Below are 15,261 nucleotides of genomic sequence, written 5' to 3'. Positions count from 1 at the left end.
ACTCACATGTTTGAATAACACTTTTTTACTTGCAATTTATGAAAAAAATGGCCCTTTACAAAGGAAAACCAAAAAAAAAAAAAAAAAAAAAATCACTGTAACTTATGAACTAACTTTTCTGTCTGTTTTCCTCAAATTAGAACTACCAACAAAAATATTTTTCTTCAAGTTTGCTTGTTTTTTAATCAGCACATCCTGACTTATTGTCAGCAATCTTTAAGCCATTCAGTAAGGTCCTTTTCTAAATGACCCAGTCTGTGTAAAACTGGATTTCTCTTGTCTTTGCTTTCCTGTAATTGATCCTGGACTTGCAAGATTTTTTGTCCACAACCAAGGTTCCATCAACACATTATGGCAGTGAGATCCTGGAGTAGTATTGGAATCCTTATACACCAGTCATTGTTATACAGGGGTACTCCTGCCTGACTCACATCCATTTCCTACAGGAAAATCAAACTTTACCACTTACAACAAAAACAGTCCACTTCTGTCAGATTTTAAGTTATAATGAAATAATATTCTGGGGCTGAACAAATATCATTGCCCACCACCCATGGGTGAGTGCATTTTATGGTAGGACAAAAGCCTCATAAATCTATTTGTCAGCCTCTGATATTCCTTTCATAAAAAGTTCAAATTAATAACTGAATATGTCCAAAATATGCAAGTTGATCCAAGTATATACATGTAAATGGAAATTGTATTTATGATGTCGCATTACAATTATTTTACGAAACAGTTATGGAAATGTAAAACAAGTATATTTGATTTTTGATATTAAACCAGAGGTCAGACAGGCAATTGAGTCTAATCAAAAACCCTATATCAAATATCACTTCTAGACAGGATGATTCAGGGTACAAATCTATATGTCCTTACCTAATCGTTCTGCAGGCCCCCATATCCTGACCGTACCATCATCTGAGGCACTGGCCAGCATGCCTGGTAGCTTGGGATTCCAGTGAACACAGTTAACAGTCCTAGAATGTCCCTCCAGGACTGCAATTGGCTCCTCTTTTCTTAGATGCCACACATAAACTTTGTGATCTGAAAAAATGTTTAACAATACACATTAATTTAAAGTTGATTTTTTTTTATGCAACCTCAATCTACATGTAGTATGATAAATCACTAGTTCTCCCTTAAAGATGGAACATCTTGGACTTCAGAAAGAAAACAAACTTTCAAATAAAACTGCAGTCAAACCTCGTTATCTTGAACTCAATTGAATGGAGAAAAAACTTTGAGATATCCAAGGATTTGAGAGATCCAGGGTAAAATACTTCAAGAATAAGGGGTTGGGACTTCCAGATGACTTCGACATATCCATGGTCTTTGAGATATCAGTGTTCGAGATACCGAAATTCAACTGTATGTGTTGGTCCATTTTCAACATTTCTCACTTTTTCAGTTAATTATTTTCACTTGTTAAAACATTTGGCAAAGTGAACCAAGAAGTTCCACAACATAATGGTCAGTGGTTTAAATCATAACTGAAAGGTTAATATTCTCAGGCAATAATTATGTACCATGTCTACCTGTTGTCTAAATAAAATATATTAACATTGATTTTACTGTACTCCATGGACTACATCCCAATACACAATAAATTTCTGATTTTTCTCTTATAACTTTACTAGTACTCACCTTCACTTCCGCTGGCGATGAAGTCTTGATTTAGTCCTCCAAAACATGAATGTATAGTGTAAAATCCCTGTGTAACCCCTTGAAATTTCCTTACTAAGCACCTATCATGCAAGTCCCATAAATGAATTCCCTGAAATAATGGAGCAGACATCTAAGTGTATTGTAATAAGATTTTGCAGCAAAGCTAAGTCCCATACCAAATCAATCTCAATTATGATCAGAAAAATTAAAACAATTCACAATTTGAACGTTAATACACATAGCATATAACTAATTGAATATCTCACAGTGCATTTTAATCTAAACTATATAGTCTCCCCTTATGATCATTAAAACATTTACATTAATGCATCCAACTCACACAGAGAGGAAAACTGAACAAATGGTTGTTTTTGTTTAAATAGTGCAAGACTCATGGTTGGAGTATTACAGAGACATAGAGCAGGTTTGAATAACTTCAAAAAGTCTCAGGAAAAAGTTGCCTGATTAAACAGGACTTAAATAATGGAAGCACTAAACGTGCCTCAAAAGCACCTTCTTATTTTTTATTTGGTAAACCCATTACAAATATAATCCATACTAAATCAAGGCACAACTGTGTACTGAACCTAGATTTAAATAAATGCAGTATCATTGACAATCCTTATTGCTCATGTGGTAAACAAGAAGATGCTTACCATTTTTTCCTTTATTTGTAGAAAATATCCTAAAGCTAGAAATAATCTTTTTGACTATCTTTTTCGACTTGATTTAGACATCATAGATGTACACCTACTTCTCTGGGGCAATGAAAATTTATCATTAGAGTTGAACACTGGCATTTTTGCTGCTGTTCACAAGTTCATAAATGAATCCTGTAGGTTTAATTAGCTTGTTAATATATGTAACTATTTTATTTGTTTAAGTTTTTGATATTTTTTGCATGACAATTATTATTTTGTGTTATATTAAGGAGAGGAACTAGTAAGTTGATAGAACTTGTTTCTGATCCTTTTGATTGTCAATAAAATATGTTCAAAACAAAACAAATAAAACAATATTTGCATCTATTTCTCGAATGAACTCTTTATAATAATACATGTATGCCTATTACTTCTCTAGACAGGCAAAATATACATGTACTGTACTTTAATGCAACAGTTAGGTTTTACTCTTCAATCATCAAATCTTAAGATTCTTGCAATAATTACTATATGAAATATCAGACAAAATATAAGAAAATATTTTCTTGTACATACCTGAGTAGCTACATTGAGTAATATTAATCTGCCTGTATCATTTAAAGTGAAAGACATGACTGGATGATCTTCTTGTATTCTGCAAAGAAAAACAGGTTCTTTTTTTATTAAGAAATGCAACTTTAATCTCTGAATATCCCAGTAATAAAGAGACAAAAGAAAATAATCAATTTAAATCTCTAGGAAGGAGCAAAGTATTCATGTCACATAATTTGTCTATCAAATGTTTATTTTCAAATTAAAACTAAGTGTGTAATAGACACACACTCAATATACAAGTCCATAAATTCTAACTTTGAAAATCAATTAAATTACATCATCATTTAAAAATAAGTAAAGATTAACTTTCCTAAAGTGTAAAAGAGTTTACATGTAACTATGTTTGAAAAATACGGTGTATTCATTCTTATTTTTATTTATAAAATTAAGATTTAATTCTTGTACAGTAATTTTATCTTGAGTTTGAAACTTCTGACATCATCTTACACATTGAAGTCTGCAAGTTCATCAAAGTTATATCCCCTGACACGATGATGGGTGTCAGCAGCGAGAACTGTTTTCCCATCATTCTGGCAGGCAATACATTGTACGCGGACACCTTCCCAGGAATCCAACACGTTACCATCAAGATCCTGAAACAAACAGGAATATATCAATAGCAATTTCTACAGATGTGTTTAAATTAGCGATGTCAAAATATTTATTTTCTACAGTCGAATATTCGATTGCATTATTCGAACGATAGTTGAATATATTCGAAACTTTTTCATGAACTAATTTTTTTTTTCAAACTTCACTGGTACATGACACATTTAACCCCCAAATCCGCTTTTCTTAAATTTATTGAAAAAAGAACATCAAATGTTACACACAGATGTTCACATGGACCTAAAACGTGTTTATATTTACTAAATATAGAACGCAAATTTCTCCAAAATGTATGATTTGCCCATCCATCATGTTCATAAATCGGTCTGTAAAGTTGGTTTTTTAGGAAACATAAAAATGACAGTATGATATACTTTTTACAGCTTATTAAATGATGGTGGGCACACTTGGTATCTGTGAAAATGTTAAATATAATATTTGAATATACTTTTGTACCAACTATCAAAATGTCTCTAAAATATGTAAAAGAATATTTATCTTATAATAATTATTGTAGTGTCCAAACATGTCATGGCTATAATGGGTACATGGTGTGAGATCAAATCCAATTAATAATTTTACAAAGAAAGCACAGTATAGCGAGATAATTTTATTACAAAAACAACACATTAATTGACAAATAATTCTCACGGAAGTGAAGCATTTCTAATTACTGTACTTTCTACATGTAAAGTCAGCAGTTTTTAATGAGGAAAATTATCTTATCGACTGTGTCTGAGGAAAGACGGTTTCTCAATCAATTTTAGGATGAGAATTCCATCTCATTATCACTCTTTTATTGAATTTATTTACTCTAATGTCGTTTCGTTATTCGATCGTCGGTCCATTCAACTGATAGTCGAATAGTCAACTATTCATTGACATCCCTAGTTTAAATGGATTTGTGTTTTATTCAATACATTATTAAATAACTTTTCAAAATCGTTTAATTTTGATGCAAGTTAAGTTGTACTGAGTAAAATGAATACAACACAAGTTTATGTGAACTGCAGAAAAAAATTAAGCTTTATACTGATACAGATCAATAATTGTAAATATGGAAATTACCTGTACTATGTAAATTGGGCTCATGAGAAAAAACTTTCTGTTTATATCTGTTTATATATATATATCAACACACAACAGCAATGCTGATATAACTCATTAAACTCAACCGCAACAACTTAACATACAAAAGTTTCAATGATTATAGTAGTTATAGCATTACATGTGCATGGTTTACCAACAATATGCACAGAGATAATATTTACACACTGATAAAATTGGTCCCTAATTCCCCCCGTCACAAATTTTTTACTGTCTATATGCCAGGATAATACTTACACACTGATAAAATTGGCCCCTAATTCCCCCTGTCACAAATTTTTTACTGTCTAAATGCCAGGATAATACTTACACACTGATAAAATCGGCCCCTAATTGCCCCCCCCCTCACAAATTTTTTACTGTTTATATGCCAGGATAATACTTACACACTGATAAAATTGGCCCCTAATTCCCCCCGTCACAAATTTTTTACTGTCTATATGCCAGGAGGCTGTAGTTAGACTATCCTCTGGAGACTGGCTCATCTTGACTCTCAGATCACCAGTCTACAACAAAGGCACAACATTTAAGAATTAAAGTAGTTAAGCTAATAATTAATCTGCTTCCAAGGCAACAATTTTTCATCAAGTTTGTGGTTGGAAATAGTTTCACATTTGATAAAGATAAACAAGTAAATATCAAAAGAGTCTCTGGAGAAAATTTTGCTTAAAATTTAATGAGTTTGTCGTTTATTTCTAAAGTTAAATATAGACACATATTCAATCACATTTGCAACAAATCATACCTCAACATTCCACAACCAGAGATCAGAACAATCGTCTGGACCACAGGCAATAATATGTGTGCCATCTGGGCTCCAAGCAATATAAGACACTCCATAGGCATGGTTCTCAAAAGTCTTTTTGCTTCTCAACTCATACGTTGACTAAAATGTGAGGTAGTTTCAGAATTCAAAATGTTATATGATGAAATATTCCAGAGAATTTTTTTAACCTTTGTTATAAAAGGACTTTCCTATGAAATGAGAAAAAAATTGCTTCATATGATGTCCAGTGATTCACTTCTGAAGTAGTCAGTATTGAGAGTGTACACAACTAAACATACTGTAAATCACTTTTTATTCGCAAAAACTTTATTTCCAAGTAATTACGCAAGGTTGCCTGCTCGCGAGAATTGAATTCTCGCATATATTTATATAACTAAAGATAATATAGAACAACAGCCAAAATTTGCGAAAATTATGACTCGCTTAATGGTGATCTACAGTACTAGTACATATGGCTTCAGTGTGCATGAATGACTTACAAAATCAATCTCCCATATGATGAGGGAGCCGTCTTTTGAGCCAGTGGCCAGTTTGGTACCATCGGGTGAGAACCGGCAGAACCAGACTTCATCACAGTGATCATTTAGAGTCTGTAAAGTGACTGATGGAAACTGCTCTCTGAAAAACATGTAATCAAGTGTTATTCAAATGTTTAATCAAGATACATCTTTTATCAAGATATATCATCTGATCAATGGGAATTCATGCTTGAGGAGACAAAAAATATTTTGAGTTCTCTGTCTTCTAAGCTTACCATATAATCATGTACCAGTGTATATACACATAATCACTCTCACTGTTAGATCAATGAAATTTGATTACTGGTATGTGTTTGATCAATGCAACATGTATTTTCCTTTCATAATGACCTTATGTTTCAGTACTCAAATAATTGTTCTAGACTGACTGGTAACATATAAATAATTTTATGCTGGCTTATTTACACACTATTTCTTTTACAACATCTTACTGGTTTGTATACATATTTATGTTGCATATATATATATATTACACAAACTTGAAAAACTAAATCTTTAATTCAATACTGACAACAGGGACCAAATCTGAAGACATCTAAAATATGAATGTGGTAATGAAGATTTTTTTTAAACCTTGTGTAAATAGTTTCATATAAACATTTTCAATCTTCATTCCGGAGTACACAAGTATAATAATGTACACCAAACACTGTACATGTATGTCTTGACCTACAAGTAGGTGCATATCAAATTTTAATACAGTAGTTGAGGATACAAAGAAGGTAAAATCATCTTCTTTATATTAAAATCAGTATCATTAAAACTTCATCAAATCATGTTAAAATAGGCCATCAAACCTGCTACAGAGATGATCTATGAGAAGAGACACAGCCTCCAGGTTGCTGTCAGACTTTGTATTGTGATATGGACATTTCTCCTTCTGTTGTTCTACTGCCTGATTCAGGAGGGTGACAAGTCGGCGGGGAGGCAACATCACAGAGGGAGGCAGAAAGGCTACAATATTTCACACGAGATGAGTTTTCTCCTACAATCTTCTTAATAATAATATATCACAGGCAACAAATTACTTACGATTGAATTAAATGTAAGCAAGAGTTGCAAAGTTATAACCAAGACATTATTTCAAAATTTCTAACTTTATTTTGACCTTCATTTGGAGACCACAACCTTTAAATAAAATCATGACTGTCCTTCAAAGCTGTACAACAGAAGTAATGATAGTTATTCTGACAATCTATAATTGCAGAGTAATCTATCTTGCACACCTACTTTAACAATGAATATAACATTAAGTACATGTACACTAGTATTTGCTTACTCTGTAGTTTCTCTATCAGTTTGGTACGAGATTCTACTCCTTTGCCATCCCATTCTGCTGTTTCCCGTAAATCTTCAGCATTACAGCACATCATGAACCTGTTCATAGTTCAGAATATCACCGTTAACACCATTTTGCAAATATCAGATGATATGTCAAAATGTAAAATATGTAAGATCTTTTACCAATAAAAATGAAATTATTTTCCATGTTAGCACAACAGCTTTGCATTTACAATTATATTAGATAAGATGTTTTTCAGTGTGCCTGATTCCTAGACACAAATAAACAATTAAGGCATCTTTTTTTTTTTTAAACTCTGCTTTGACATACGTGTTCATCTTTTTTTTTAAAAAAAAACCAACTCTGCTTTGACATACGTGCTCAGCTGATGTACACGCTCTGTGTTAAACTTGAGGGGAGTAAGTTCGTATCGCAGACAATGCAAAGCGTCAATTTCCCGCCCATTCTCCAGCAGTTCTAAATATTTCTGCTCCAGAATCAGAAATTGCATTTTCTGTAAGAAATCAGAACAAAAAACATCTGATAAGTACCGTACAAGTTTTAAAATCGTAGCAACAATAGAGCAAGGCAGAACATTCATGTGCATTTCTTGGAATCTAGCATAATGACAATATACTGTATAGGTGGAAAATTACTCGCGGTGTTAATATTCGCTATATTCACGGTGTTAATAAATCCGTGATTTCAAGAAACAGTGAATAAGTTTTCAATAACCTCCATGTTTTATTTGGAAATCTGAGAAAAGACTTCGACAGGTATATAATATACATACAATACATGGTCATTCAATAATTATGAGTAGTACTTGTCATTCCATTATTTTAATTATCACGTTTTACTTTAATTCAAATAAGCAGCTAATAACCTGAATTTATTGTGAAAAAGCTGTTTTAATAGCCAACGCTACATGTTTCATCAGTCAAAACACTTGTGTCATGGGTTTTAATTACCCGTGCGTAACTATATCGTTACCACGTGTATTTGATACCTGCATATTATCATGCGTATTAGTTTTTATCAACATTTTGGTTGAAAAAAATATCATTCGAATAATTACTATCGAACTTGATGTAGATATGGAAGGATATTATTACGTCAACCTAGATAACCAAAGTCTTTATTATCATCCAGTGTTTTTTTTTTCGCCGCGATGTGTTATCCCTTCGGAAAGATCTTGGGGTGTACATCGCTGCACTCATTGTAAAAGCTTATATGTATAGGAAATAATTAAGTCATTCGACGTTTATAGTCAAAGACCTTTAATAGCGGCACTTGCTTTGACTAATCGTCAATCAACTACTAAATCTTATCATTTTATATCAATCTACCCTGTCATTCGTGAAATGAATACATACAGGGAACGCTGATTAATGCTGTTCTAGCTATGCTACGGATTATACGAATAAAGACAAGGGAGGTAACTTTAATTATATACCGATTACCCAAATTCAACAAACCGCGATCGTGTCGAAGGAGAGAAAAATGTGAAAATTACAATCCGTGAAATGTATCCCCTATACAGTAATCAAAGACACAATGTAAATGAATATCATTAAGAAACTGAAATTGGGATCACAATAAAATCACTTAATAAAACTATATATTTAATGATAATCCCTCTACTTCTGTGTAAGCAAACAAATATTAAATGCATGATTTACCAAGGTTCCATGTGAACTTTCTATTAGACCTTTCAACTCCTCCAAGTCCTGTTCAGCCTGGAAAAGAATTGAAATACTCAAATATTCTGAACTCAGAAAATGTGTTCTATACATCTACATGTATCATGATCTTGCTCTTTTATACTGGTAGCCCGGTGTCTCACTGCATCATGCTACTTCATTGTTTTCTCTACTACCTTTTAATGTATAGACTTTTTAAGCTATATTTCTTATGTTAAATAGTAAACAGCTTCCTCAAGCTAGATATTAAAAATAATTTTCTATTTTCTGTAAAACTTGTGAAAAATAAGGCGTACAATATCAGATTGTCTCATGTTAGTTGAAATTGAAGAGTTTTATTGTATCATTACTGTGATCATGCCTGTTTCCTTGAAAATAAAAAAGAGTATTTTTGTCACTTTGGCTTTCCAAAAAAATTTCTCAGCCTTGAGAAACTTTTCTTTTTTGATTCCCAAAATAACTTGTCTCTAGGGGGTGTTGTACATGCATCATTGCCAAATATAACTTGCACAATACAATAGGACACGTGATATAATGGGAGGGAGTATACATCTGAAATTTACAATCGATCCATAGATAGATAGTAACTGAAATTCATTAGTAGGTACTCTCAGGTTATGTGTTTTTAAGAATATATAAGAATATATTTCAGTTTATCTGGTCATAAAAAGGGAAATTACATTGTAATATTTTTATTATACTTATATCTCAGAAAGATTAGCATGTATCAGTGCTTTACAATGTTGGAAAAAAAGGGTTCATATATATATGTTGCAATTTATCCAACCATAGATTAAGATGTCCCTGTGCATAATGAAGGAATTTGACATAATCACTAAAAAACAGAAATCGTGAGATCAACACTTATTGGATGGTAGAGTTAATCTAAAGTTGGCTTGTTCAAAATGCTCAAAGCAGAAACACAAGATCTATTTTGTGTGATGTTCAATAAAGATATCTTACAAATTCTTTCAGCTGGAAAGCTAAGTGGAAAAGAGGAAGAAGGAAAAAACTATGGTAACACATCACTGACTTTTAATATTAATATAAAATTATTTTTGTTACCTTTGCCCATTCTCCATCCATGACATGTGACCTTAGTTTGGCTGCAGCAGGGTGCTCCAGCATGCATCCTGATTCAGAAATCAGCTGCTCTGCTGTTTGACTGTGTAAAAACGAATATAAAACTTTAGTGCCACTTTGATTAACATGAAAAATTAATACAAGATTTACTGGTATGTGATGTCATATTTTATTAAATCACATTTATTAATAAGATCCATTAATTTCAGTGGTCAAAAGATTTATGTTACTCTAAATATAAATTATCTGCAGAATACATTTTTTTTTATATAACTAATTAAATTTTTTTTTTTGACTTTTCTCAGAAGTAAATATTATCAAAACACTTTTTAAATATATGTCAATATTTGGTATAATTATTTCAGGTATAATACCCTACACAAATGTACTATGAATGTTAACACTGGAATACACCCATTTTTTCAAAAATGAGGTTTGCAAATTCAGAAAATGTGATGACATATATTCAAATTGAGAAAAAGTAATGCTGCGGTCATAAAAAAGGGCATGATTAAGTTTTTTCATGACCATTGTAAACAAAGAGCTAGGTTCACTTTATGCATAAAATGGCCCTGTAGATATACCAATTTATTGACTAATACCCCGTGTACCATTTTTAACATTATTATAAAGTAGAGACTTAGTGCTTTCAGTTTATACAACAGAATTTCCTTTGAAGAGTCCAGGCATTGAAAAACAGGTTGTGTGAAATTGCAATGTTATTGAATTTCGCAGAAAACAGGTGTTTTTGAGAACCTTCAGCAAAGAATTAAAATATGAGCACACCCCTCGATCCAAAAATTAAAATATGTTTTATAATCTTCATTAACAGTTCTTTTACAATATATTTACACATTTTGGATCGGAGGTTGTGCTGTATATGAAATACTGAAAAATAGCATCATAACTTGGCTATTTTTGAAGAAATATTCAGGATATGTGAATAATGACGCAATTCATGACGTCATAATGCTTTCACTAGAAAGAAAATTACGTCATTTTCAGTAGATATTCATTCACCAAGAGATCAAGTATTATTTATTGCCTTGTTGACTAAAACTATACAGTTTTGAATTTTCAGAAATTCACAGGGCCAAAAAAGGCCCTAAGTGGCTCTTGCTCTTTAACGAGTATCGATATGGGTATGTATTTCAATCAAGAAATCAATGATGTCAAGATTATAGATGAACAGGAGTCAACATTCTGACACGGTTGCTATGGTATGTTTATCAAGCTACATGATGTTCCATGGAATAAAATCTTCAAAGTATTCAACCATGAACCAAAGACACAAAAATAACGAGTGGAAGAATCTTGTATCACAAAATTGAGAAACAATTACAAATGCTCTTATCAAGTATGCCTGTCAGTACTATGTTACATGATACGAGTAATTAAAGGCAAGTATCTCAACACAGTTACTTTAAAGAGGTAGTCAAGTGCAACCTCTAGCACCACCACATGTACATGAAACTGCACAACTGACAGTTGGGATACAAACACGTCTAATGAAATGTGCTCCTGCCATATTCTCACTAACAATGTTTCATTTCAATTTCAAATATGCGTGCAGTGAATTTTTCTGGGTCTGTAGAGAAATGAATGTCCAAAAGCACACACATTTCCAGTTATCCAGAACAAATTTTGCTTTATGATATGCAATCTCATAATATTGTCTCAAAATAGTAAAACCCATAGACTAATATGATTTAATTACTGAATATGTTTATCTTTTTTTTTTTATGTTGAGGGGAGATAATCTGCATGTATTTCCTCCAACTTACAAAGGAAGTTCTAATTTAAAAATAGATATACCTGTTACAAATAAATCATTTTTTTCCCATATCCTCTCTATATGTAAATGTAAACAAATAGGACTTCACATATTTTGGGTTAAAATATACACCTTTGAAAGAAATGGCATTGTGTTTCACATTGTCACCATGACATGTGGCAAATTGATAAAGCTGTTTCTTTGTTTACATTTAGTGTCAAAATAGTAATGATAATCACAATATATTTACTAACAGAATTTTTTATAAATATATTGCATTCTATTAAAAAAGGTTAGTTCCTAAATTTCTTTCTTTTAAGGATGGCAGAAAGCGCCATCAATCAATATCAGCTGATTTGACACATTCACCCTTGGGAGCCCCAGGATGCATTACAAGTTAAAATATTGCGTAATGCTGACTGTATCATAGGAATAAATGTACAGCAAAGTAAGAACATTTAGTTAAAACGATTGTTTCATAATGATAAAAAAAGAAACCATTTTATTTTTTGTTCATACGAATCAAAACAATCGCTTTGTTTTGATTCGGAGACTCTTACTTCAAACCCAGTCCTCTCAAATGCTGGACGATCAACCGCACAATATCTTGGTCAGTTTGTGACATGGGCTTTCGTGGAGAGGACTTGGTATGAAAATCGCCATTTGCAAACGAGGGACAAGAGCCATTTTGTTGAGACGACGTCGCAATGCTCGACTCTCCATTGTGTTGGGGACAGCCATTCGATTGCATGATAGAGGCCAAGACTCGCTGCTTTTTACGCGGTGGGGGCGAAGTTCCACCGTCTTCTGATTCTGACGACGATGCCAGTATTGCTCAGCTTCGCTTTATAGGGAAAACTGTCCAGTAAAGTCATCCGTTTGGTCCTTGGCGAGCGAAATCCGACAAGTGGTATCCTCTCTCTCTGACTGCAGTTACCAAATTTGTTTTGCTAGATGACGTCACAGGATGAGAATTGTGGGAGATTTAGCCAAATACGTGAAGTTACATTGCGGGAAAATTAAAGACCTGGAAAAAACGTGAAATATTTTAACATTGTGCAACTAAATATAAACTTAGTCGCTTATTGATTTTCGATATATCTTTGGACTATTGTACCACTATATGATTTATTAAAATGCATTAATCATGGAGTGGATTTGTATTTCCCAAACAATCAATGTACTAGGGCGTGTCTGTTTTTGTGAAAGGGATAGGGGAGGGTCAGAAATAGGGGAACCACCGGGGGAAATTTGACCGAGCAGACAACATAGAAAGACGTATTCTGCGAATATTTTATGTTATTTCGTGGAAGAGCCCTACCTGCAGCGGAAGACATCTTGATACATCCACTCATCCAGAGCATGCAACAGTTATATATACTGATATACATGTATATTATAAGTTTAATGTATATTATGTATAATGATAACGACTGATTTTCTAATCAAAAAGCCATATTTATGAAAGTGGAAGTAGAAATGGCATTAATTAATGTCTCTGGTGGACCTTAAAATTCAAAATAACATATTTTATACATATTGTACGTCGACTTTTAAGGGCCGCGCCTTTTCTTAATTTTTTATTACAAATTATCAATGTTGAAAAAAAATATAAATAAGTTATTTGTAATTATAAATTTAATAATGCATTATAACCAATTATCGATTTTTTTTAAAATAACAAATTAACAATTTGATAATTTGTTATTACAAATCGATAATTTGTTCAAATATCATATTGCTTACAAATTGATAAGTATTATTTGTTATTACAAATCGGAAAAATTGCGAATTGAAGAAGCTTCCTTAATATTCCAAGTCAATTTACAGTCATGTCGGAACAAGTCTGAAACTTGACGAATATCCACCAAATACCTGTAGCTCAGCGTCAGTATATATATACCGTGTAAGGTATCAAAATTAGGTTTTAATAGACATGAAATACTAGTATTCTGTGCGCATCCTTACATGATCCTCTGTTGCTTGTAAGGTTCGTGATACCGATCTAATATCACGTGCAAATACTCTTGCATGATTTGAAATTCCGACGAGTTTGAGGCAACAATATGGATATAAGTATATACATGCATTTTATAGATCATGTTGCAGCTTTCTGTTTGTGGGGGGGGGGGGGGGTCCTTACAGGGGAAAGGGGGGAGGCAGAAAAATAATTGACAAAAAGCGTAAAAAATCTTTGCCAAAAAAGGACATAAACTTTAAAGTCACATTTCATAAAGCAGGCCGGGAGGGGGGGGGGTTCCATGTCTCATATTGGGCATAAAATACATTATGATAACGAGGAAGCCCCCCCCCTCCCGCGTACTACGGGTCCGGCTAGGTTTTGATTCGGCGTGCAATCTGACATATCTATATACAAGTACATGTGCATATCGTGTGTATTTATGCCCAATTAATATGCTAAATCAAGTTATTTTCTCGTCCAGTTCTCCATACGCGTTCATATGCATTAATATGTGTATTCAACAGCCTATTGAAGTTCTTATTCATATGCGGATCTAGGAGGGTAGGGTTTCAGAAGGGCGTGGGCCCCCTCCCTCGAGATTTTCTGAGCCATTAAATTTTTATGTAATCAAAAAATGACCTTGGAAGTTGTTAAAAAACTAAGACCCCTCCTTAAATGGAAAAGAGAGTCATGCTTATGAAGAAAACTGACTTAGAAAAGTGACTTCTCTATCAAAAAACTTTGGAGTTCATAGTTGAGCTGGTGTGGGCAAAAAAAAAAAAAAGTGACATTATGTTACAGCAAATTGTAAACCCTTGATATACATTAATTCAACTTGACTATGTTGTTGCAATTGGTTATGATGGAAAGGTGTCTTTAATTTGATTCAAGGTCAATTTGAAATTTTTTGAAAGATCAATTAAGGTCATGTTGTTCAGTTCATGTATGATGTTTTAAATCTATAATTAGGGAAGGGGAAAACATCCATTTTTTATCAACACAAAAAAGTTTTTTTTTTTCTTAACCATCTTCATAAATAGTTGAAGGAGATCAATTTTGCTGCTGACTCTATGGTTTATACATAAACTTTATTATACACCAAATTTGTAATAGGTGAATGTTGCTAGATCCCCCTCCAAAAAAAGGAAATCTTTTATATTTCAAAGACATGATGTATTCATCAATGCCACTGGCCTTTCCTTTTAAGAATAGAATAGAAAAAGAAAAGAAATTGCAGTGTAATCATAATTCATAACTTGTTTGTTAACCAATTTTGGGAATACAATAAAAAATATTTATTAAGATAAGATAAAACTATTTTGCTCAATACAAGTTTTATGATGTGTAATTCCTAATGTGAAATTAAGTTTGATTATTCAAGTTTTCAGGAAATAGTTGGTTTTCATTTTTATACACCAACTAACCCAGCAGCATACACCAAAAAATATATAAATAAATAAAAAGAAAACCAACAATCAATTTGGATGAAA

At 32.6% G+C, this 15,261-nt stretch overlaps 1 protein-coding gene across 1 annotated transcript; it reads right to left on the bottom strand.

Annotated features, from left to right (window-relative positions):
• Positions 1–248: 248 nt before the first annotated feature.
• On the bottom strand, positions 249–12,752 carry LOC133183061 (WD repeat-containing protein 26-like). The gene is made up of 14 exons (XM_061317991.1): positions 12,369–12,752; positions 10,017–10,116; positions 8,931–8,987; positions 7,626–7,762; positions 7,246–7,343; positions 6,764–6,920; positions 5,907–6,045; positions 5,386–5,526; positions 5,027–5,146; positions 3,372–3,517; positions 2,886–2,964; positions 1,648–1,777; positions 880–1,047; positions 249–440 (listed from the first exon to the last, which is right to left on the bottom strand). Exons 1-14 carry the CDS (start codon positions 12,557–12,559, stop codon positions 403–405), a joined length of 1,701 nt encoding a protein of 566 aa, XP_061173975.1. The 5' UTR covers positions 12,560–12,752; the 3' UTR covers positions 249–402.
• Positions 12,753–15,261: the final 2,509 nt, after the last annotated feature.

Source organism: Saccostrea echinata, unplaced genomic scaffold, assembly GCF_033153115.1.
Source record: "Saccostrea echinata isolate AGI-Se365-2 ecotype Australia unplaced genomic scaffold, CSIRO_AGI_Sech_v1 ptg000009l, whole genome shotgun sequence".
Classification (NCBI taxonomy): Eukaryota; Metazoa; Mollusca; class Bivalvia; order Ostreida; family Ostreidae; genus Saccostrea; species Saccostrea echinata.
The sequence above is the reverse complement of the archived record's forward strand: the minus strand, read 5'-3'. Positions and strand labels throughout refer to the sequence as shown.

What these genes read in the sequence shown, in the direction of transcription:
- LOC133183061 (XM_061317991.1), bottom strand. Translation starts at nt 12,559, where the DNA reads ATGCAATCGAATGGCTGTCCCCAACACAATGGAGAGTCGAGCATTGCG. An exon ending in TCTGGTTGTGGAATGTTGAG is followed by an intron (nt 5,147 to 5,385) that starts GTATGATTTGTT and finishes CCTTTGTTGTAG; the next exon opens with ACTGGTGATCTGAGAGTCAA. An exon ending in GAACTTGCAGACTTCAATGT is followed by an intron (nt 2,965 to 3,371) that starts GTAAGATGATGT and finishes TTTTCTTTGCAG; the next exon opens with AATACAAGAAGATCATCCAG.